We start from the raw sequence: 23482 nt of genomic DNA, 5'->3' as shown, positions 1-23482 counted from the left end.
AGGGTAATAATGCCTACCTCTTACAGTTGTCTGTGAGGATGAGTCCTGTATGTAAGTGCTTCGCAGACATCTAAGGGGTACTCAATTAAAAATGACTAATATATACTGCGCATTTCGTGTGTGCTACTAAGCTAAGTATGAGCTAAGTATCTTATCTCCATTGTATGGAAGAGAAAACTGAGATGCAGAGCGGATGAATCACAGAGTGAATGTATGGTGGTGCCGGGTCTCAAATCCAGAGGATTCCGAAGTCCACGCTTTTAACCACTTAACCTATTACTGTTGTTACTACTGCTCTTGTTTTTTGTAGCTGTTGTTAAAATTATGGTTCCAGGTTTACTCTCTTCCCGACTCTATCCTAGTCTCCAGTAGTTTCTAGATAGTTCTACTGGGAATGGAAGTGGACTGGGAGTAGAGCCTCAGGGAAGAAAAAGGGCCAGAACCTGTTTCTCAGGGGCAGAGCCTACCCTTAATCTGGTTCCTCCATAGTCCTGCCTACCCCAAAGCTGGGTACTCAGTAATGTGGGGGGCGAGGGGGGGGCATTTGTTGACCTTAATAAAGTATTAAAAATTGCTCAGGCCAGCGCCTTGGAGTCATAACCTTGACTCTTCTCTTTATAGTGTACTCCACATCTAAACTGATGAACCTGACCTTCAAAACAGATCCAGTATCTTGCCCACTTCTCCCCGCCTCCACTGCTCTCACCCTGGTCCTGTGCGCCACTGTCTCCCCAGACCATCCCAGCAGCCTCCTCCCTATCTCCATGCCCTCACTCCCCAGTATTTGTCCTCCACAGGCACCCAAAGGGAACTTGTGAATACCTGAGTCAGGTCACATCCCTCCCATGCTTGTAAACTTCCTGTAGCTCCATCTCACTCAGGGTGAACAGCCAAGTCCATGCAGTGGCTTCCAAGGCACCACAGATCTTCCCTGTCATCTTTCAGCCTTCATCTCCTAAGCACCCCCCTCCTTGCTTCCCCTCCCTCCAGTTTCCTTGAGGTTCCTCAGACTTACCAGGCATGCTCCTCCCTCAGGGCCTTGCACAACTGTCCCCTTTACCTGGAATGCTCTTCTCGAAGACATCCACACACTCCCTCACCTCCTTCAGGGCTTTATTCAAATGGCAGCCCTTCAGTGGGGCCTCCCTGATCACCCTGGCTACAACTGCCTGTATCCCCCATCTCCACTTTATTTTTTCTTTATAGTATACACCGTTTCTAACATGTTATGCTGTCTCCTTCACTATAAAGTTCATATGTTCCCCGTGAGAAAGGATTTTTGTCCGCTCTGTTCACTGCTTTATCCCCCACACCTAGAACAGGGCTTGGCATATAAAGGGTGTCCAATAAATGTACTTGTAGAGTGACTGGAAGTATAAAATTCAGCCAGAGGGTCTGCTTGGGAGAAAAGGATAGGAAGGGGAAAGGAGGATGTGGGTAGGGGATTGGTCTAGCAGTTCAGGAAGGTGAGTGGCTGGGGTGCATCGATGCAAATAAAGAACACAGGCTGAGACTTTGTCACAGACATTTCTTGGAGCCGATATCTCATGCCCCCTCCCTGGATGACAAGGCTGGGTCTTCGGCCCCCATCCTCCCCCACTACTTCAGCCTGCACTGATAACAATATTGAGGTCACAGACTGGCTTAGAATCAAGATCAGGAATATAAATGTTGGGGTGCCTCCCCCAAGTCTGGGGGCCAAGCATCCAATCTGAGGGGCAAGCAGCTGGGAAATTGGGCCTGGGGGCTCCAGGGTCTGAGGTCTTCCTGGTTCCCAGGGTCATCCCTCCATGCACCCCTGATTTAGGGGTGATGAAGAGTAATCATGGATCAGAGGTGGGTATTAGCAGGGAGCAGGACTGGGAGACCTGGGAGAGGCGGTGCTGGGAGGTGGGAGCCAGGGAACTTTCCCCCAGCCCCCACCACTTCATCCGCAGATCCCACAGCACCTTACAGCACTCTGGTCCCCCGTCCCACCCCTCCCCAAAACGAGGTAGGTTAAGAATGGAGCTTCCCCCCGCCCACCACGGAAGGGAGGAGACCGAGGCACAGAGAGGGGGTTGGGGACCCAGGCTGCCCCAGCCCCCAGTCCCTCCGCCCTCAGCTCTGGTGGGTCTGACAGTGATGAGAGCTGGGCAGAGTGGGGATGGGAGGGACACCCTCCTTTTCTCTCACCCATCCCAGGGTCTGGTTGAGAGAGCTGAATCTCACAGGTTCCGGATGTAATAAATAGTTAATAATTTAAAGGAAGTGACAAGAGGATCCATCCCTCTGGCCCCCTTGACCTATCCCTTGAACCCCCACAAGGCCATCCAAGTCTGGGTAATGAGGAAAGGTAAGTGCACATTTCAAGGTGCTTGGGACCAGATGCAGGTGCCAAGCCCACACAACATTGAGATTGTGTTGCTCCAAGACCGTGATCCCCCCCATGCAGGTCATCAGATCTGTGTTACACTAAAAGTCGCATTCCATTCAGGGGAAAGAGACCTTGGAATCCCCCCTCCCTAGAAGAGGAGTCTCAGAGGTCAAACTTTCCAAAACAACCGCCAACTCTGAAATGGAACAGAAGGGGTTAAAAGAGGGGCAGAATATAAAAGGCTTGGGCTAGGACAAGGACTGCAAGGCTGGGGGGGGGGGGTGTGTGTGGCATTTGCACCAGTAGAGCCATATCTAGTTGCCTTTGTGCAACTTAGAAAAATGCACACCTTCCTCCGTGGGCACAGCATGGCCAGCCCCACTCATCACCTTGGCTTTGTGCCTTTGCTTAGTGAACAGCCTGCACCATCATCTATGGCAATGCTGGGTCCTAGAGATGGGAGCAGGGGAGCTCTTGGGTGGTCCTGGAATCCAGAATCCAGGAACATTAGCTCAAAATGTTTTTCCCCCTAGGGTAAAGGGGGAAATTTCTGTGGGATACTGAGAGCTTGGGCCGGAGCCCTTGGGACTAGAATTCCAGAGTCTGGGACCTTGGGACCTCGGGGGGCAGGATTCAATGGGCAGTAGGTCTCAGGGGATGCACAAGCTGGGTCTGGGAAATATCAGGCTAGAGAGGTTTGAGGCCAAAGAAATCTGGGATCTGAAGGTGCTAGGGTCCCGGGGCACCTCAGATCTGTCTCTGGTATGGAGAGACCAAGGTCTTGGGTCAGGGACAATCCCAATATTGTGTAGGCTTGAGTCCTGAATTTTCAGGGTGTGGTCAATGGCACCTTGGGGTCTTGGATCCAGTGCTCCTAAAGCACCTCAGAGTCACTCAGGGGCAAGGGGTCAGAGGTCTGAGTTTCCAAGAACATCCCATCTTCTGGGAGCTAGGCTCCCAGCCTTTAGAGGATTGGGGAATCAATGGGTAGAAAGAAGCCAAAGATTCCAGGACATTCTGGGGCTTGACATCCAAGTCCAAGCAGGACTGGAAGAGGGCTGAGGGTTGGGATCAACGTCTTGGGCCCTGAGGTGCTGGTGGCCTCCAGTCCTACATCTGGGGCACTAAGCACCTCAGAGTCCTATCTATGAAATCGAAAGCTCCTGCGAACACAGGCTTGGGGTGGGTGGGTCTACAGAGGTCTTTGACCCCTGGCTCACAGAGCATCTTGGAGTCTAACTTCTGGATCTTGGGCGGTGTGCATGTCCTGTTGGGAGGGGCGCTGAGGTGGGTCTCCCAAGTCATTTGGGTCAGAGAACATTCATTTGAGCACATCCAAGGACTCAGGGTATCTTAAGAGGATTTGGTGTCTAAGAAGTCCTAGGGCTACAAGAACATCTCAGATACAGGTGCTCCAGGTTTTAGGTGAGCATTCAGGAACCATTTGGGGGCGATTCTGGGTCCTAAGGTTTCAAGATCTGGGAGTAATTGTATACAGGCAACTCCTAATTCTGGGGCTGTAATCTGAGGGTTCCTGGTGCCAGGCATGACTGGGTCTCGGTTGGTAATTTGAACAGGGAGTTAGGGTTCAGAGCCCGACTCTCAGGAATCCGTGTGCTCCCCTGCCTGCCTGAGGTGAAGAGTCTGGGGATCCCTGGAATCTCCTCAGCCTAGGTCAGAGGCGGGCCGAGTGGGGATGGAGAACGGGGACGCCAGAACTCAGGATGCCTGGGAGCTCTTGGACAGACATCCCACTGAAGCTGGTTCTGGGGTCTCTCAGTCCTACATTTGGGGTCCAGGTTCCAGGTCTGGGGTCTCTCAATCCAAACTCAAGCTCCAAGTTCCGGGTGTGCCTAGGTTTGGGTTTGGGGTCCGAATGAAGTCCGGGGTCCTGGACCCTAGATTTTGGGTCCTCGGTCCGGCTACCGGACCCACCAGGCCGTCCTCACCGCGCCGCCTCCTCGTGACGACCCCCGCAGCCGGCGCAGCCGCATCGCGCCGCGACCCAGTGGCATGCGCGCAGGGGCGCGTAGCAGCAGAGGCAGGGCACGGCGAGGGAGAGCGCGGCAAGCGCGGCCCAGCGCGCGGCGGGGCGCGGGTGGCCCGGCTCGCAGGCGCACGGGTCCGAGAAGTCGCCCTCGGCATCCGACAGGCAGTGGTAGAGCAAGCTCTCGGCGCACCACAGGCAGCTGAGACGGCGCACCAGCAGGCGGCCCGGGTCTGGGGCCTCGGCGCAGCGGCCGCCTCGCCCGTCGGCGCGACGGCGGAAGAGCGCACGGCAGTGCACGCAGCGCGCCGCCTCCTCCGCCTCTGGGGAGGCCTTAGCCGGCGCAGGGGCCGGGCCCGGGCCCGGGGGTGGGCGAGACGGGGGCGCTGGAGGCGCAGCCTCGGTGAGAGGGACCGGTAGGGCTGCGGGGGGCCCCAGGGCTGCTCCCCTCAACGCGCCTGTCTTGGCGAAGCGCACGACGCAGGTGGACAGGGCGAGGGGCGCGGGCGGCCCAGCTCGCCGGTAATCCTCATAGCCGCGGCCGCCCCAGCCCGGGCCCCCTGCCCCAGCCAGGGGCTCTGAAGGCTCCGGAATCCCGGTGAACGGTAGGAGCGGAGGGTAGCTCTGCGGGACCAAGACACAGGAGAACAGGTTAGCGGGGTCTGCGATCCCCCACATCCCACCACAATCCTTCCCGGCCTTAGAAGGCCCGAGAATCCAAAGACCCAGCCATAGGCTTCATTCATCCTAGGATCCTGTCCTGGGATCCTGACTGCTTGGGTCCGGTACTCAGACTTCTAAGTCCTAAGCCCACTCCTCTCCCAGCGACAGAGGAAATCTAGGGACAGACAGAAGAATGCAGGCACCAAGCCCACACTTTAAAAACCAGTGGTCCAGGCTCTCAGTCCTGTCCTCTCTTAAGATCCGAGATCCCAGTACCCAGCCCCTCTACTCTCAGATTCAAGAGTCCTGGACCCCAGCCATCTCCTCCCTAAGGATGCAGGAGTCTGGTCCACAGGTCCCTTTTACCCCCTTGGATATGGAGCCCCACCCCTCTGAGTTAAGCACTAAAGAGTCCTTCCATGAGTACCAGCAACCCACTAATATATTCATTGTTCAAGTCGTCCCCTAAACCCCTCTGGAATTCAGAACTTTCCAATTTCCAAGAGGGCAGGAGACGCGGGAAGCCCTCACCCAACCTTCAGAGGAAGCCAAGCCTAAGCCTCCTAGCCCTAAGTCAGGTCAGTCATCCCTTAGGATTTGTTTGTGGTTTCTTGCCCCTCTGCACCCTCAGCTCCCGCCCACTTCGGGACTCCAGCGCCTGGCCCCATTTCACCCGGAGCCCCAGACTCCTGCGAGGAGTCGGAGGACGCACCTGAGCTGAGGAGCGGCGGCGCTGGGGGGGCGTGGCCGGCCCGAAGCCAGAAGCTGACTCCACGGTGACGATGCGGGCCGCCGCGGCGGTGGGAAGTGTCTCCTGGTGGCTGTGACTGGAGGAGGAGTCGCTGTCCACGTGGGACTGGGGGAGATTGGCGGCCTCAGAGCCGGGACCCCTGGCACAGCCAGTGCCCTTACATAGACCCCCTCCCATTGCGAGTGAGGGCTCTGCCGCTAGACAGGCCAGGGTTCAAGCCCTGGCACTGCCACTGACTGGTTGTGTGACCTCCGGCAAGTGAGCTCAGCTCTTTGAGCCTCAGTTTCCTCCTCTGTAAAATGGGGACCATAATATTGTCTATTCATAAGGATGTGGTTAGGACCCACTGTAAAGGGCATAAATATGCCTGAAATACAGGAAGAGCTGGAAATGGTTATTATTATTTGACTCCCTCTTCTTATCTGCTCTTCTCACCAACCTACAGAACATCAAATCATCCTCTCTCCTCAGAACCCCCCTCCCTTGGCTGTCAGCTGCCTTCCTGCCTCCTTCCCACCACCACACCTTTATTGGGGCAGTTCCACCCACCTGGAATGTGTTCCTTCCCATCCAAATCAAGCTCTGTCCTTTAAAGCTGAAGCATCACTTCTCAGACCCTTGGTTTCCTTTCTGTAACTTGGGAATCATTCCTACCTCATCCGATTACTATCTTCAGTAAACATTCATTGAGCACCCACGACATGCCAAGCTCACAAAGGCCATTGGGAGGATGTGAAGTGAAGCACGGAGAGCACAGTATCTTTCCTGAGTAAGTGCTCAGTAAGTGGGACCTGTCCGTGTGACTTTTGTAGACCCACCTGCATCTCCCATTACCCTGGGAATCCCCCTTTTCTGCCCAGGGAACCAGTTTTGTTCCTCCAAGTGTTCTCGAGCAACTCCCACTGTTCCCCAGCAAGTGCCAAATCGAATCCGACATTATGTGCATTTATTCATTCAATCAATTTATTAAACACATATTTACTGAACACTTACTGTCTACCAGGCACTGTTTTAAGCATTGAAGATGCAGCAAGAAAGCAACAAAAGGTCCTTCCCCTCCTGGAGCTGAGATGCTAGCATGGGAGATGGACAATAAAGTCATTGATAAGAAAACTGTCTAATGGAGAGGAAATAGAAAAAATATCTTAGAAGATGGGGAAAAAAAGAATAGGATAAGGAGCATTGGGCGGTTGCAGTTTTAAACAGGTTACTCAAGGAGGGCCTCACTAAGGTGATATGCATGCAAAGCCCTGAAGGAAATAAGGGAATAAGCTATGTGGAAATTTGGGGAAGAGTGTTCCAAGACAGAGGACCAGCCAGTGCAAAGACCCTGAGACAGGAATGTGCCTGCCCTTTTGGAGTAACGGTGAGGAGGCCAGTGTGGCTGGAGCCAAGTGAGCATCAGGGAGAGTAATAGGAGGCCAGATGGTGTGGGATCTTATGTGCCACTGTGAGGACTTTGTCCTTTACCACGAGTGAGATGGAGCCTGGGTAGGGTGTAAGTGGGGGATAACCATGATTTGACTTAGATGTCAATAGGGTCCCTCTGGCTATGTGTAGAGAAAGGAGATGGGGGGGTGGGGGGGAACAGCTGATGATGAGTAGCTGATAAGATGGTCCAGTGGGGAGACGAGGCTGAACAGTAACCAGGTTGGAGGCACATTCCGATCATTTTGAAAGTGGAACCAGGGAATTCCCTGGAGGTCCAGTGGTTAGAACTCGGAGCTTTCACTGCTGGGGCTGGGGTTCAATCCCTGCTAAGAGAACTAAGATCCTGCATGCCACGTGGTGCAGCCAAATTAAAAAAAAAGAAAGTGGAACCAATGTTTGCTGACAGATTAGATGAGGGGCATAAAAAAGGAGAGGAGTCAAGGATGACTCCAAGGTTTGTACCCTGAGAAGGATGGATTTCCCATTAACTTGTTCATTTACTTTTAATATTTATTAATTTTAATAGTGTATCTTAAATTTTTTTTCTGCCTTTTCACACTAGAATAGAAGCTCCTCAAGGAAAGGGACTTTGTTTTCTTCACTGATGTATCCCCAGTGCTTAAAACACTTCTTATTGAAGGTGTTCAATAAATACCCTTGAATGAACGTGTAAATCAAGATAGAACAGAAAAACCAGAATAACTGGGATCGAAATTGACACTAATAGTTTGGGCCCAAATTCGTGTCCCCAGCATGTGGCATGATGCCGGATACACAGGAGGTGCTCAAGAATGTTTGTAGCATAGAAAGAAACCCCTGCCCTCCCAGCAGAGCTGCATCCTGGAGACTCACCGTCAGAGGGCAGGGAGTCTCTGCGGTGTCCTGGGAAGGGGAGGAGGAAGAGGAGGAGGAGGAGGGGGTGAGCGAGCCTGGGGCAGGGAGAAAGGCAGAGAGTGAGTTCCCTGGGCCCAGCTTCTCCCACCCCTCCATCCCAGCCCCGGCTCCCTCCTGTGCCCACCACCTGCGCCATTCACCTCGACCCAGCGCAGCCAGCGCTGCCAGCAGGCTCTTCTGGAACTCATCAGCCTCTGCCGGACTCTGAAATGTCAGCCCAAACTTGCAGTCACCCAGGCTCCAGTGATGGAAGATGGGGTTCACCTTGTTGTAAACCAAGCCTGGCCTCAGGGTACACTCCAAGGTGGTCTGAGGGGGGCAGGAAGGGGCCAGGTCAGACACCCCCTTTCGGCCTTGCCTGTGACTTGCCTGTGACTTCCCCAGGCTCTATACCAGAGCATCCCACAAACCTCATTTCCCAATTCTAGGTGTACCCTTGAACCTGATCAACACCCCAAAGCCACTCCCCAATTTTATTGAGCACACCTCTGATACTCCAATATTTTCCCCAAACTCCTTGATCCCTACATTTTCCTAACACCCCTGATATCTCAATAGGAATCCCAAATGTTACTGTAGGCCTCAAAAAATGAGTTAGCCTCTTTCTGACAGCCAGTATCGCCCGTCTGACTCAATCACACTCCCAAACTTTACTGAATATCTCAAAATGTTATTGTTAATCCTCTTCTGATGCCCCAATAATCTCCCCAAATGCTCCCCCCAAATGCTTAGCAAATTCTCATAGATTTCCCCTCAGATGCTGGCCCACACCCTAGATGTTCCTTCATCTTCTTACCCAACATCACTATATTCTTTCGCACCATTTCAAACCCCCCTACACTGTTCCTTCCAATCCCTGCTCTGAAAAACAACCCTTACCCCAAGCCTTTTCAAGAGATCCAAACCTTTCTACTACATCCCCAGCTGAACGTCAACCTTCTCTTTCCATTTCATGCCAGACAGCCCAGAATATTCCTGCTGAACCCACAACAGGACAGTAAACCCTACTGGACACTTCCAGACGGTCCCCCACACCAAATGCCTCCGTATACTTAGGGCAGACAGGGGCCAGTGGTGTAAAATCCTCGTGGTGAGGATTTCTGAGCAAGATGGAACCACGGGGAGGGCTCTGAGCTGAGGAGGGATGTGATCTGAGTCAGGTGTTAGCCCAGCCCCTGTGGAACAGACTGAGGTTGGGGGAGGGAGCAGGAGTGGGGCAAGGAGACCAGTGCGGAGGCTGCTGTGACAGTCCAGCAGGCAATGGCAGTGGACAGGACCTGCTTAATACCCCAGATAGTCCTGAAACTCCCCACTCTCATCCAGAGGACAGATATACTTCCAACTCCACCCCACACCCCGGTTCGATTCGGGCTGGGAGATGATCTGACCTCACCTCTGCATTCCCAGTCCCATTCCCCTACTTCCCCACACTCCCACCCTGCCCCCACGCCCCAGGGTGGCTCACTTTCTGGTCCCGGAGGCGCTCCCCGTGGATGACGTAGTGCCCCTGGCGGGCCCCCCCCTCGGGCCTGGCCCCTCGGACCCGACATACGCTCACCTGGCTGAGGCCCCCGCCCCCCACAGGCAGCCAGCCCCCACTGGAGTCATCTCGGGCCATCACCACGGCTCGGACCCGAACCATGTACCTGGAGGAGGTGGGGGGACAGGGACAACACGGTCAGTGAGTGTCAATCCTGCTCTCCTATTCAGTGTTCCCCCAACCCTCATCTCTCTTCATCCCTCGCAGCTGGATCTACTGCATCCTTAGCTACCCACACTCACCTTCCCTTCCATACCCACCACCTCTCCAAAGGCCCACCTTCTCCCCATACCCATCCCCTCTCTTATGCCCACCTTCTCCCCCCATGCCCACCTTCTTCCAGCATGGCTTCTTTCTTCCTCTTGCCATCTCTTTTCTCCCATGCCTACCTTCTCCATATCTACCTTTTTTCTCCGTACCCACCTTTCCTCCCTTTCCCCATCTTTCCCATCCTCACCCCAATAGCTTCGCTCTTTCACTTCCCTTCCTCCTCCTGCTCATCCCCTATCTACCCCGTCTCCTTCTCCTCCCTCAGCACGTACCCACAGCCCCACCCATCGTCCCCCTCACAGCTGGGTGCCTGCGCATATGTATTTTCTTAGAGCCCATCAACTCAGCTCCAGTCCCCTCTACACTGCCTCCGCACCCTGCCGCCCAGGCCACTGGCTGGGTGAGAAACCCAGACTCTCTTCCCCCCACCCCTTCCCGGATTTATGAATGAGACCGGATGCAAAGCTCACTGAGTCACCCAGCAACGGGAGATGGGCAGGGAGCAGGGAGAGAACCAGAAATGGCCAGAGACAGGCCGAAAGGGAGATGGAGGTAGAGGAAGCCAGAAACGGGCGACCGAGACACATCCAGAGAGCATTTCATTCACAAAAACCAAGCCTGCTCCCTCAGGCCCCTGCCGAGGAAAGGCAAGGGGCAGAGATTGCGGGTGGGGGGGGGGGGCGGCGGGGGGGATTGGTCCCTCCTCCTCTCCCTCCCCGCCCCAGCATCCTTCAGAACCATCTTACCCCGCCCCCCAACTCAGGGGACTTAGCCCTCCGCCCAGTAATCGGGATCAGCGCGTCCAACCCCTCACTACCACCTAGCGCAGGGACCTTGGCGCCCCAGCCTTAGGGACCCCAGCAAGGAGCTCTAGCCCCTTCCCCCACCTGCAGGCTGCCGGCTTTCCCCAGCCCTTCAGGAGGGGAAGGGGCGGCCGCAGCGCCCCCAGCCCCCTTTGCTCAATGGGATGGGATTTTGTGAATGAGCAGTCACGTGACGCTGCTTCCTTTGTCCGCCCGCCTCCCCCGACAACAGGTGAAGCAGAGAAAAAGGGCAGGGGTCCTCCCCAGGGCCTACTTGGATGGGACGCCGGGATTTCTGGATGCCCTATGCTCCCTACACATCTGTTTCCCGGGGGGAGTGGTCCCCTGAGTTCCTCAACGGTGAGGGTCCAGTACGGAATTTTATGAATGGGGCGTCCTCGGAGGAAGTCCAGGCCCCCCAAATGGAGACTGGTACCCCAAATGGCTGCCGCGCAGTTTAGGGGCCCCCACCCCCTTGTCCTTCCAGCCAGGGTATGGGGTGCGCCCCAGTGGGCAGGAGGCGCAGCGCGGTCCTGGCCGCCCCCTCACCGTGACAGGAGGTCTATCAGCCCCCGCCCCCTCGCCCCCCTCGGCACCTGCCTGGGAGGCTCCGGCCGGGCTCCGAGCGGTGGCGACGTGGCCTCCTCCTCCTCCTCCTCCGGTTCGCTCCGGCTCCCTCGCTGGCTCCGGCGGCGCTAGAGATGGGCACCGGGAGCCGGGGCGAGGGGGGAGGGAGGGGGAACCTGGAAGATGGGTGGGGGGGAGGGGGCGGTTTGGGGGAGGGGTAAGCGCGAGGCAGGCGCACTTGCTCGCTGGGTCCTAGAGCCCGGCACTGGCTCCAGCGAACAGCCCCCCAGCCCGCATTTTCTCAGGATCCAGAGAGGATCCCCTAGTTTCCCACCCATCAGCGCCATTGGTTCCTGAGGATATGGGAAAGGGGTCCAGGACAGAGCCTGGTCTCAAGGTTTTAAAGAGGCGAGGGTCTACGTTTTGGATTCTAAATGGGAGGGGCTGGGTGCCTGGTGGGGTTCGAAAAGGGGTGGGGCGAGAAGGGAGCGTTTGCAAGGGGGCGGGGTCGGAGGGCCTGGGGAAGGAGAGGGGGGAAGGACGCCGAAGGCGCGGACAAACGCGTACGTCAGGGAAGGGGCGGGTCCACGGAGGGAGGGCCTTCTGGGCGGGCCGGAGGAAGGAGAGGGTCTTGGGAAGAGAGGTTGCCAGGTCCTAAGAGGGCGGAGCTTATAAGTAAATTGTCTTTAGGGGCTGGACCACGGAGAGTTCCAAAAGGGAGGAGCTACGTAGCTGTGTTTGTAATGGGCGGGGCTTCGGGAGAGGGCCTAATGGAGAGGGGCGGAGCATTACAAAGGGGCGGGGCCTAGATCTCGGAGTCCGCCCTCCCTGTCTCGCCCACTTGCCTTCACCCGCACCCCCGTTCTTTTCGGTTATTTTCTGCTACGGCCGTTCCCCGCCCTGCCCTGGGCCCAGGGGGCCGCGGTCTGAACTTTGGTTGGCTGGAGGAGTCGGTGAGTGGGCTCCTCTGAGCTAAGGAGGAGCCAGGGCGGGGCTTGGGGAAAGGGGTGGGGCCTGAGTGTGAGGCCCGCCGCTAGACCACGAGCGGGAAAAGAAATTTAGGAGTAAAGCCTGGGAAGAGGGCAGGATCAAATGATCAACACAGAGAGAGGGATCTAAGGGTTAGCTGAGGGGTTAGCCTGACAAGAATACAGGGAATTTGTTAAGCGGAGGCGGGGCCAGACCTGGGGGGGGATGGTTGAGAAGGCCCGATTCCCTGACAATCGGAGGCGGGACCAGAGGGCGGGGGCGGGGCCTGGGCCTCAGGAGCCTAGTTAGAGTCCAGGGAGAGAAGCTTGAACTCCTGGTAGGCCTTATAGGCTACAGAGCACAGCCATCATGAATGCTGTGGCCTGAGTGACTGACAGGAAAGCGGGCAAGACCTGTGTATCGGAGCTTAGAGACCTGAGACGTGGTCAAAGTGTAGGGATGCAACATGAGGGGCCAGCCAGGGAGACAGGGAACCAACCCTAAGAGGATGGGGAACTAAGTATCTGAACATCAGCTGTATGGGGCCACGGGTGTGTGAACATCGAGAGTCATGGAACAGGAATGCGGAGAGAGACTAGTGCCTGAGTGGATCTTGGAGGACAAGGGCGGGGCCGGTGCTGACGGATAGGACCAAGACAGCCAGCCTCGTGGGGTCCCCATAGCCCTGGCAGATTGACTGGCGGACGTTTTTCTGACCATAGTCCCCGACCTCCGTCAGAAATGGGGAATATGCAGTCGGAGCCGCTCGCGGGCGGGGGCTCCCGAAAAGCGCAGGCCTCGGACCGGTCCTCCGACTCCCGCCGGACATCCCTGGTGGAGCCCGAGGTGACCCCCTCCTCCCCGGCCATGCGCCTGGCTCGCGGGCTAGGCGTCTGTTTCCCTGGCAGCTCCGCGCCCCTGGGACTCCTGGTACCCCCGGAGCCCCAGGCCTCACCCTCACCGCTGCCCCTGACCTTAGAACTACCCTCGCCAGTGACGCCCCCTTCAGAGGAGGCGGCTGCGGCCGCGGTCTCCACACCACCCCCACCCCCCATGGGGACCCTGCTGCCCACGCCGTCTAAGTGGCGAAAACCCACGGGCACTCCGGTGCCCCGGATCCGCCGTCTGCTGGAGGCGAGCCATCGCGGCCAGGGCGACCCTCTGAGCCTCCGCCCGCTGCCGCCGCCGCCGCCCCGGCAACTAACCGAAGAGGACCCCGACCCTGTCCCGAGGGCCCCACCCCCGACTCCGCCGCCCTTGGAGCTGCGGAAGCCGCCACTACCACCGCCTTCTGACCGGCGGCCCCCGGACCGCAGAATCGCTCCTGCGCTGGCTACACCCTCCGCAACCCCTACAGAAAGCCAGGCCAGGCACAGCAGCGAGGGCCAGACGGCCGGCGGAGCTCGCAGAGGGGCACCTCCCCAAGCAGGCGAGGGTGAAATGGCCCGGCCTGCGGCCCCTGAGCCCGGTCTGAGCCTGTTGTGTAAAGTCACCTTCAAGTCGGGGCCCCAGCTGGCCCCGCCGGCAGCGTCGAGTTCCTTAGCGGCCAAAGCCTCTCTCGGGGGCGGCGGCGGCGGAGGAGTCTTCGCCGTAGCCTCGGAAGCCATCTCCTACGCTGAGGTCCTGAAGCAGGGACCCCTGGCTCCTGGGGACTCTTGCCCCTCGGGAGAAGTACCTCGGGGAACTCAGGAAGCAGAGGGCGGCGATGGAGACGGCGAGGGGTGTTCTGGACGCCCCTCGGCGCCTGCGTCCCACGCCCGGACCCTTCCGCCTCCACCCTACACCACCTTCCCAGGCTCGAAGCCCAAATTTGACTGGGTGAGCCCTCCTGATGGCCCTGAACGCCATTTTCGCTTCAATGGAGCTGGCGGAGGCGTCGGGGCGCCCCGACGGCGCGCAGCAGCGCTCTCAGGGCCCTGGGGCTCCCCGCCGCCTCCGCCAGGACAAATGCATCCAGCTCCCGGGCCCCGGAGGCCCGCACCCGCCTTGCTGGCGCCGGCTATGTTCATCTTCCCGGCACCCACCAATGGAGAGCCTGTGTGCCCTGGGCCTCCTGGCGCGGAGTTGCTGGCACCACCGCCGCCCGCGCCACCTCCCACACCGCAGCCGCCAGAGCTCCAGCCAACGCTGCTGCCCGTGGCGCTCCCGCCCACCCCAGACCCGGGCCACTTGGAGTCGGCCCTGGCTCCCGCCCCGGCTCCCGCTCTGCCCGTCGCCTTGGCTGCCGACCAGGGCCCAGCCCCGGCTCCAGCTCCCAGCGTGGCCGAGCCATCTCCACCTGCGCCCGCGCCCGTCAAGGCCCGCCCGCGCCGGAACAAGGGTCCCCGCGCAGCCCGGGCCGCTCGGCGTGAGGATGGCGCGCCTGCAGACGGTCCTCGCGAACGTACAGCAACTACTGTGACTGACAGCGGTGGTGCAGGGGGTGGTGGCAGCGGGACTCCTCTGGCGGGTACGGCTAACTCGGGCGCCGCGCGCCGCTGGCCACCCTTCCAGGTGCTTAACTCTTGCCCCTGCAAGTGTTACTGCCGCCACCAGCCACGCCATCGCCGCCTGCCACGCAACGTGTCTTCCTGGTGAGGGGAGGTCAGACCCCTCCAAGTCCTGACCCGACTTTCCGGGAGTGCCCCATTTAACCCTTTGGCGTCCTGACCCCAGCTGACCCTAGACCCTCCCCTTGGCTGCATCTCAAACCCAGCTGAGCTCCAACCCTTCAGAACCAAGAGGGGCCTTCATATCATAGTGATCCCTGACAAAGAACACTTTGGCCCCGCCCCTTAGTATCCACAGCTCCAACGTGACCCTTGGCCCTCCTATTACTCTCTGGAGTTATCAGGGAGGGAAACTGGCCCCAGCTGGCCTGACCCTACTCAATTCCTTGACCCTGTCCCTGATGACATCAAGGACCATGTCCCAGGCTCTTCAGGGATGGGAGGGGAGATGACATGATGGTCTTCTGGAACCAAATGGGTATAAATGCAGGCCTCCAAAGAAAGCCTCAGGCCTAGCCCCTCAGACTCTTAACCCCGCCAGCCTTTGGCAACTTCTCGACTCTGGGACCCAAGACTTTGACCACCAGAGGGCACTCATGTCCTAGTCCTTGTGCTGCAGAGGTTACTGCTGATTCCGCAGATTCAGGGGACACTGCATCCTCCACTTACCTCCCCTTCACCCCTAAACCTCAGGATCTGGTCATCAGGGTCTCTCTAACTCAGGCTCCTGAGGAACCTGAATAACTGGGAGACCCTCTGCCCTGATACCTCTGGGACTCAGCTGGGGCCTGGAGGGGGAACCACTATCACCAACTCTCAGCCCCCTCTCCTAAGTCTAAGTGGATACAGCCCTGCCCTAAACTGCCTTTGGGATATTCAGACATGGTCCCTTATACAGATGGAGAAAGTGGAGCCTAGAAGGGGTAAGGGTCTGGCCACACAGCCAGGTCCTGATGATTCTACCCTCCCCCTAGGCTGAGCACGCCCACCAACCACCTGAGTGAGCCACCCTGGGTCGCCACCATCAAGTTGGCCGGCTCCCTGGTAGCCGGGCTGGAGCACTACGACTTGCAGGCTACCCATTCCAACTGAGTGCAGTCTGCTCAGTGCCCTCTGCCTTCCCCTCCTTGACAATAAAATAACCATCCAGATGCCTAGATGCCTGTCAGTCACCGGCTAAAGGCTGAAGGGCTGGGGCGGGGCAGAGGTCTCCATGAAAGCACCACATCCTGGAAAGAGGAGGCTGGACCCAGACTAGCAGTAAGGGAGGTTCCATTCATCCAGCATGTGGACCGATGGGCCCAGGGGTGAGATGTCCTCATTCCCCTTAATACCATCAGCCCCATTTCCAAGCCGATCTGGTGCCAAGCTCAGGAGTTCAGTGCAAATCACGCTGGAAAGCAGGAATGATCATTCCTGCTTTGCAGCTGGGGAAGCTGACTCTAGAAGACTTTCCCCGTGCCTTTTGTTCCACAGAGGTCCATTTAGCATGTCATTTTTAAAAATTGGTTTAATTCATTGCAAACATTTTTCAAAATCAGGACACTTCACCCCTTTCACCGAAACACTCTGATAACGTGGCCTGGCCTTTCTGTGTGTCCACAGCTGGCTGCAACAGTCCCTCTACCCGGGGCCTGTGCTCTCCCCCGGGCCACAGTGCCACTGGGCTCCTGCAGTGGGCATCTGAGTTTGAGACCTTGAGTAATGGCCACTGGACAGAGGCTGACCCAGGGTTATCTCAGACCCCCCCCCCCCAAACTTCCAAGTTCTTCAGAGATAAGAACTTATGTCCCTACCATTCCACTCGGGGAGACAAGGGCCTAAGAGAGAATATGTCAATCCACCTTTATTGGGGGGAACCCTGCACTGCAACTGCCTTAAATAATGCAAGCCCTGCTCCACCCCGGTGCCTGGTGGGCTCAGACGATCATCTCCAGCTGCCGGGCATACTCGATGACCTGTTTGGCCAGCTCCGTGGAGGGGATGGTGGTATCTTCCGGCTTCTGCTGCTGGCTGGCAAAGCTGTAGTAGTTGTTGAGGCCCAGGACCCACCCTCGCTGCAGGAAGGGAGAGATGAGAGATGGGTGGGGTGATCACACAGGCACCTTCCCCTTACCCATGTGGGCCCTGGCTCGCTTTCCTCACCAACCCTATTCTAACCTACACAACCCAAAGCAAGCAACTTCACCTCTCTCTGCCTCAGTTTCTCCATGTTTGAGATGGGGACCCTAACCATACACCTTTCTGGGTCTGCTGTGAGGATTCAGTGAATCAAAAGTGCTGAGAATAGTGTTTGGACCAGAGTAAACGATCACTAAATATCAGCTGCTACCATCGCTCGAGTTCAAGTTCACCTCTTCCAGTCTGACCTTGACCCTCCTCAGTCACCAGGGCTGTTGTACGCCATGCATCAGCATCTCCAGGGGCACTGCTCCCACAAAAATACCCCAGACCTAAGGAAGCAAGCCTTGTGGGGAAAAGCTGCAACCTCCAAGGAATTCTGATAAGCACAGCAACCAACATATGTAAGCCTCCACCTCCACCTGGTGCCAGGTGCTGGGCTGAGCTCACCCCACATATTCAACTCTAGCCCTCTCCACAGATAGGATAACTGAAGTTCAGACTTCGGCAACTTGCCTGAGGTCACACAGCTGGATCTGAACCTGGGCAGTCTTGCTCCAGTGTCCCTCCAGGCCACCCCACCCTGCTGCTAGTGAGTGTACCCCTCGGCCCGCTGGCCCCGTAGTCCCTTGCCCGCCACCCCAGCCACCTTCTTGGCATAGTCTGTCATCTTTTTGGGTGTGTTGAAGAAGAGGATCCGGGTGGCCTCAGTGAAGAGGATTTTTTCATAGGCCTTCTCGATGCACCCAGCAATCTCATCCCTGGGGGAAGAGGAGATTCTCATTACTGAACACAGACGACTCTCCAAGCCCTGTCCTCTCAGGCCTGACCCTTCAGTTCAGCACTGATGGCTGGAATACGTTACCTGCCCTGTTTAACCAATCAAGGCTCAGGGGAGAGCAGCCTGACTAGAGTTGCAAAGCTAGGGCCACAGTAGGGTCCACCCTCAGGTCTCTGGGACTCCTGGGCCCACACTCTGAATCCCACTCCTAGCTGTGAGGACTGCAGGCTGTCTGAAATCTGGCCTCGATTCACATAAGGGGATCTCTTCACATAACACTCTCCCCACAAGATCCAATCCCGAGGGGGTTCCTTGTACCCATGTTAAGAGGTCAACACTGAAGTAGAAAAACAGCAAGACATCAAGTCACTGAAATGGGAGAAGGCATTAGCTCTGGGGAAGAACTAGTGACAAGGAGGAGCACATCTATTTCTGAGGTATTTTCTCTCGTAGGCCAAGCCGTAGGTATGTGGGCACTCATTATATCATTTGGGAGAGCTGAAATATTTCATAATTAAAAATAACCTAAACCCACTAAACTGCCCCTCCTCACTCCCCCCACCTCTCTAGGCCTGGCTTTGCTATGTGAAGAATAAAAACCCAACTCAATCTGGAGCTCTGCCTGAGTGAACCAGCTCTGACACCACCTGGACACCCTTTTACTCCACAAAGGACTTGTAAACGTCATGCCCATCTGCCTATGCAATGTCATTTGCGCACACAGCAACTCCTGAGGAGCTAGTGGGAGTTGGTGGCCCCACTCTAAAGAAGGGGAAACGGAGGTTCCACAGTTTAGGTGACCTGAGGTGAAGCCATGACTCATGGAGCACTTCCACGAGAGGCAGCAGGCCCACGCTCAGGGTCTGATGTCCACAGGCACACACATACACAGCCCAGAGTGAGATAAAGGCTCTTATTCCCGTCTCATGATCAGTTTCCGTTCACCGAAAAGGAGAACTGATGCGCCCAGCCTCCGCAGATCACAAGTGGCCAGACTGTGATTCACACACAGAGCTGTCTGACTCCAGAGTCCAAGCTCTTTCTAAACTCCACAGGGCCCTGGCCCCCACGCACCTGATAGTGTCAAGCAGGATGTCGATGAAGAAGGTATAGCTCTCGGCCGGGATGTTGCCTTTGGCCAGGAACACTTTGTTGTAGCTGCCCTCCATCAGGTACTGTAGAGGACAGGAGTGGGGAAGAAGAGAGAGTGAGGAAGAGGCAGCACAGCGGCCTACCCGCTGAGGCCTCACCATACTTCAAGTGCCTCCATAATCCACACTCTGCTAGAACACCCTCTGCCATACAGTCACCCACTCCCCATGCAGACTAGGTCCTACTCTTCCAGGAAGCCCTCCCTGGTTTATACACACACACTCTCAAGCCTGCCCTGGGCAAGTATCTAATTATCTCATCCGTTTTCTTTTTTCTTCTTTTTTTGGTGCACGGGCTTAGTTGCTCCGCGGCATGTGGGATCTTCCTGGAGCAGGGATTGAACTCATGTCCTCTGCATTGGCAGGCGGATTCCCAACCACTGCGCCACCTAGGAAGCCCCTCATCTGTTTTCTAATCACAAGAGGGAGACAGAGCTGAAGTCACCCCAAGCTCATTCTTCCACATCTTTGCCCAAACCGTGCTGCCCCTGCCATAACTGCCCTCTCTCCCATCCTTCCCCGTAGCAAAATCCTCCCATGAGACCTCAGCTGTAAGAACTACTTCTTAACCTTAGGTACTACAGCTCACCCTTGACCTTGCTCACCTTATCCCAGAAACTGTCCTCCTTACTGTCCCTCAAACACACCAGGCATGTTTCTGCCTTGGTGCGTTCAGCCTTGGACTGGCTGCTCCCTCTACCTGGACAATTTTCCCCTCATATGACCACGTGGTGGGTTCTTCACCCCTTTCAAACCTTCCTCAAATGTCACCTTTTCAGAAAGGCACTCCCTGACCACCTTATAAAAAATTCACCCCGCCCCTGCCCCTCCACCCCCTTCCTGCTTTATTTTTCTCCACAGCATTTCATCTGACAGACCAAATACAGGTTATTTAATCTCTTTTATTTTTTGTCCACCTCCTCACCTGAATGTCATCCTCACAAGATCAGAGATTTTAATCGGTTTTGTTCACTGTAAGAGTCTGAAAACCAACCACAGCGCCCCGTACATGGCTGAGGCTCAATATTTGTTGGACAAATGAGCAAATGAGTCCATAGGCTGAAAGGTGGGTGAACCCTCTCTATTCCTCCAGGAAACCCTCCCAAATGTCTGTCCCTGTACCACTCCCTTTAGCCAGGCCCTCCCCTCTCCCTTCCTCAGCCTCACTTGCTCGAGGGACACCGGATGCTTGATGTAGACATTGGTCTGGATGTCCTTGGCAGGCAGCCGCTCCAACTCTGTGTGGAACTCAGCCACCCGGTTCTGGGACAGCAGGAAGAGGAGGTTGAGGCCCAAGAGCTGGTGCATGTAGGCTGACTCCGGGAGCTGCTCCCTGTGGACCAGGGTGGGACACCAAGGTAAGGAGGGCTTAGATACTGATCAAGCCCCCCACTCCAGGCTCCAGGGACCCTGATGACTGTTCCACGCTCTCTCCTTGGAGGGTTATCGGGTCCTGGGTTTTCAGATGAAACTGAGGCCCAAAGAGACATGAAGAAGTTACAATCATATGGGCTCTAGAAAGTGACCTCACTCCAATAAAGTGACTTAGCCTCAGTTTCCCCTACTATAAAATGGGTATCACCACAGTACCCATCTCACAGAGGTGGGTTAAATGAATAAGAATTAAGTGATTACATGATTTAATCCAGGTAGTGATTAGAAGAGTATCTGGCCCAAATAAATACTATGTAAGTGTTAGCTATGATTATGATATTAAGAATCATCACCTTCACTTTTGGGAGGAAACTGAGGAATAGGGAGATAAGGTCATTTACCCAGGACCATATAATCAGGAAGTGGCAAAATCAGTTTTAAACTTGGGTTTGTCTGGCTTCTGATATCAAATTCTTAATCATTAGTCCATACAAGCCCCATTCAGTTATGAAGCCATTCGGTTTCATATTCAACACATAGCCAGTGAAAGAGACAGGACTGGAATGGGGGAGACAGACAGAGGGGTCAGGGCTGATAAAGGATTGGAGGCCACAGGAAAGAGCCTGGTCTGAAACCTGAGGGCTATGGAAAGCCACGACAGGTTCTAAGCAGATGATAAACATGGTCCAATTTTAGTGTCACAAAGATCCTACTGGCTGCCATGGAGGAATGAATCTGAGGGGGCAAGGCTGGGGCCAAGGCAGGTAAAAGGGGATAGTGGCTACAATGGGGAATGGAAGTTTAATGTGAAGGGGGAGACAGACTGAAGGTCAACAGAGACTGGATGGTATAATCCCTGACTCAGGACCTCGAGGCCAACCCCTAACCCTAAGGCTTCTGGGAACAGAGCTACACAAAGGGGGAATCCCCAGGTGAAGGAAGATGTCTCAGTCTCAAGTGGCTAGAGCAATAGGGATAAAAAGCTGCCATGTACCCCCCCACCACCACCACCAAATTAGGGGTAGGGCCCATCCTCACTTGTAATCGAAGTAGTAGCATTTCAGCTGGGCCATGTACCGCTCGAAGGAGGGGATGTCCTTGCGTAGGATACTCCACTGGGCCCCGATCTCCAGTATGTCACCTGTAGGCGACAGGTGAAGCTTTCAGGAAGTGACTGTGGTCCTGATCCTGTCCATCACTACTGCCATTTCTGCCACAGCCACAGCCCATAACCCCCCATCAACCCTGGTGACACTCACGGGCCAGAATGAGCTGCTGTTTGGTCAGTTTGGTCCCTGTGGTTGGCAGGAAGTTGAGCTCCAACAGAACCAGCTGACAAGGCAGGCAGGGGAAGGAAGGAAAGAAGATAGGACTTCAGGTACAGGTTACTTACTTTTCTCTAGGCCTTGGTTTTCCCACCTAGAAAGTGGAGCTAATCATCACCCCTGACTCATAAGGTTGTTATGAGTATTAAAGAAGTCAGTCCTTATAAAGCCCTCAGATCAGGGCCTCGACACATGATGAGGGCTCACTGAGGATGACCTCATATTACAAGTATTAATAGACCCACTGGGGAAACAGGAGACCCACTCCATGCCGGACCCAATGGAATCAAGGGGGTGGAGAGACACTAGCACCTTCAGTTCTTTGGCAATCCTTTTCCATACATGTTGGGTTGGGCCCAGCTACCCGCCTCCATCTACACCAGGGAGGAGAGGGGGCTACAGATCACCCCTCATCAGATACACCCCCTCAGCAACTTTGTCCAGCCCACCCTCCCAAACACACGTGGCCTGAAGCACCTCGAGCCCCATTCTGGTCCTCTACTGTAAGAATATTTTTTCTAGGTTCAGTCCTGCCCTCAAAACTTGTTTGGGTCCCTCTCCCCACAGAGGCGTCCCTAAGCTCCAGATTTCTCAGACCATAACCTGGCTTGGTCCTAACCAGGAACCCCATCATCTCGGTCTCCTGCTTCCATCACCGTGTCCAGTTCTCATTCCCCACTTGGTGTCGTCCAGAACCCTACATCGAAAAAACTGTGACAGCCCCTCCTGCCACTCCAGCCAGCTAGGCCTCCAAGCACCAAAATTTTAATCTCTCAATCGGCTGTACCAGGAGCACTCTTTCCGTCACCCCCTACCGTGGAGCCGCATTTGGTCCATTCCAGGCCCCTCTCACATCATCCCTCCAAGCCCACGCTTTGGCTGTTCCGAATCCTTCACCCTATTGGATCGCCCAGCCTGCCCTAGTCCCGTCGGCGCCGCGGCCTCCCCCTGGGCCCGGAACTCGGCTGGGTCTGGACCCCTCGAAGCACCCCCGGCCGATCCCTACCTTGAGACGGCCGAGCTCTTCCCCGCACTTGCTAAGATTGGGGCTTTTACGGTTCCACTCGCCCTTGAGTTGCTCGTACATGCCGGCCGCGGCCTGCAGTATCGCGCCCGAGGCCGCCGCAGGCCCCGAGCCCGAAACGCCAGCCACCCCGTTCACCGCCGCAGCCGCCATCTTCCGTGATGCGGCAGGCCGCCGGCCTGACTTACGGCAGCGACGCCTGCAGCGGCTCGCCCGGCGGAAGTAGGGCCGGGAGGTGGAGCCCAAAGCCGGGGGCGGGGCTGCGACTGCCTGCCTCCGCCGGCCGGGGTTAGTGTTCAGTCGCTCTCGGGGAGGTGCCGTGGGAGCCCGGCCCTTAATGAACATATCAGTCAAAGCTCCGCCTCTGCTGTCACTCAAGATGGTGACCGGAAGTCGCCTCCTGCCCCAACTGAGAATAACAGCGGTCGCAACGTCTACCAGCCTCCCGTAATCAATATGGCCGCCCTGGCTTCAGCTTGGTTTCTGTCTTGGGGATAACACCTGCGCGGCAGCTTTTCTAAACCAAGAGGTGGCGATGGCGGAGCCATTTGAATACCTGTGTTATTCTTTCCATGTTACAGACAGGCTTTGAGAGGCTGGGTAAACCTCCAAGAGACTAAGGGCTGAGATTTGACCCTAGGTCTTTCTTTCTAGTCTCTTAGTGCATCCTTCCACACTTTCTCCAAGCTTGTACGGATACGCCCGAACTTTACAAAAATCATCCAGTCTTAATGACTTTAAATGCCACCATATATGGGAAGGATTCCCAATATTTTAATCCCTATCCCTGATTCCTCCATGTATATCAACCTGCCTATTTAACATCTCCATTTTTTCTCAGTTCATGGCTTCATCGTTTAGAATGTCAGCTCCATGAGAGAAGGCATAGTTATCAGTTTTCTTTACTGCTATAATCCCCAGCACGAGTTAGACAGTCAATGAATATCTGTCAAATGAATGAATGAATGAATGAATGGGTGTGTAAA

The 23482-nt window shown here is 56.0% G+C and overlaps 3 protein-coding genes across 3 annotated transcripts; 1 reads left to right on the top strand and 2 right to left on the bottom strand.

Annotated features, from left to right (window-relative positions):
* Nucleotides 1–2724: 2724 nt before the first annotated feature.
* SPRED3 (sprouty related EVH1 domain containing 3) lies at nucleotides 2725–9728 on the bottom strand. The gene is made up of 5 exons (XM_057710679.1): nucleotides 9548–9728; nucleotides 8223–8391; nucleotides 8041–8117; nucleotides 5719–5862; nucleotides 2725–4967 (listed from the first exon to the last, which is right to left on the bottom strand). Exons 1-5 carry the CDS (start codon nucleotides 9722–9724, stop codon nucleotides 4302–4304), a joined length of 1233 nt encoding a protein of 410 aa, XP_057566662.1. The 5' UTR covers nucleotides 9725–9728; the 3' UTR covers nucleotides 2725–4301.
* Nucleotides 9729–12972: 3244 nt separating this feature from the next.
* On the top strand, nucleotides 12973–15812 carry GGN (gametogenetin). Its single transcript, XM_057713326.1, has 2 exons — nucleotides 12973–14804; nucleotides 15695–15812. Exons 1-2 carry the CDS (start codon nucleotides 12973–12975, stop codon nucleotides 15810–15812), a joined length of 1950 nt encoding a protein of 649 aa, XP_057569309.1.
* A 729-nt stretch (nucleotides 15813–16541) lies between these two features.
* PSMD8 (proteasome 26S subunit, non-ATPase 8) lies at nucleotides 16542–22888 on the bottom strand. The gene is made up of 7 exons (XM_057713269.1): nucleotides 22479–22888; nucleotides 21407–21479; nucleotides 21186–21288; nucleotides 19941–20106; nucleotides 18697–18797; nucleotides 17491–17602; nucleotides 16542–16777 (listed from the first exon to the last, which is right to left on the bottom strand). The coding sequence occupies exons 1-7, from the start codon at nucleotides 22839–22841 to the stop codon at nucleotides 16640–16642; spliced, it is 1056 nt and encodes a 351-aa protein (XP_057569252.1). The 5' UTR covers nucleotides 22842–22888; the 3' UTR covers nucleotides 16542–16639.
* Nucleotides 22889–23482: the final 594 nt, after the last annotated feature.

The sequence above is a fragment of the Hippopotamus amphibius genome, chromosome 16 (genome assembly GCF_030028045.1).
Source record: "Hippopotamus amphibius kiboko isolate mHipAmp2 chromosome 16, mHipAmp2.hap2, whole genome shotgun sequence".
Classification (NCBI taxonomy): Eukaryota; Metazoa; Chordata; class Mammalia; order Artiodactyla; family Hippopotamidae; genus Hippopotamus; species Hippopotamus amphibius.
The sequence above is the reverse complement of the archived record's forward strand: the minus strand, read 5'-3'. Positions and strand labels throughout refer to the sequence as shown.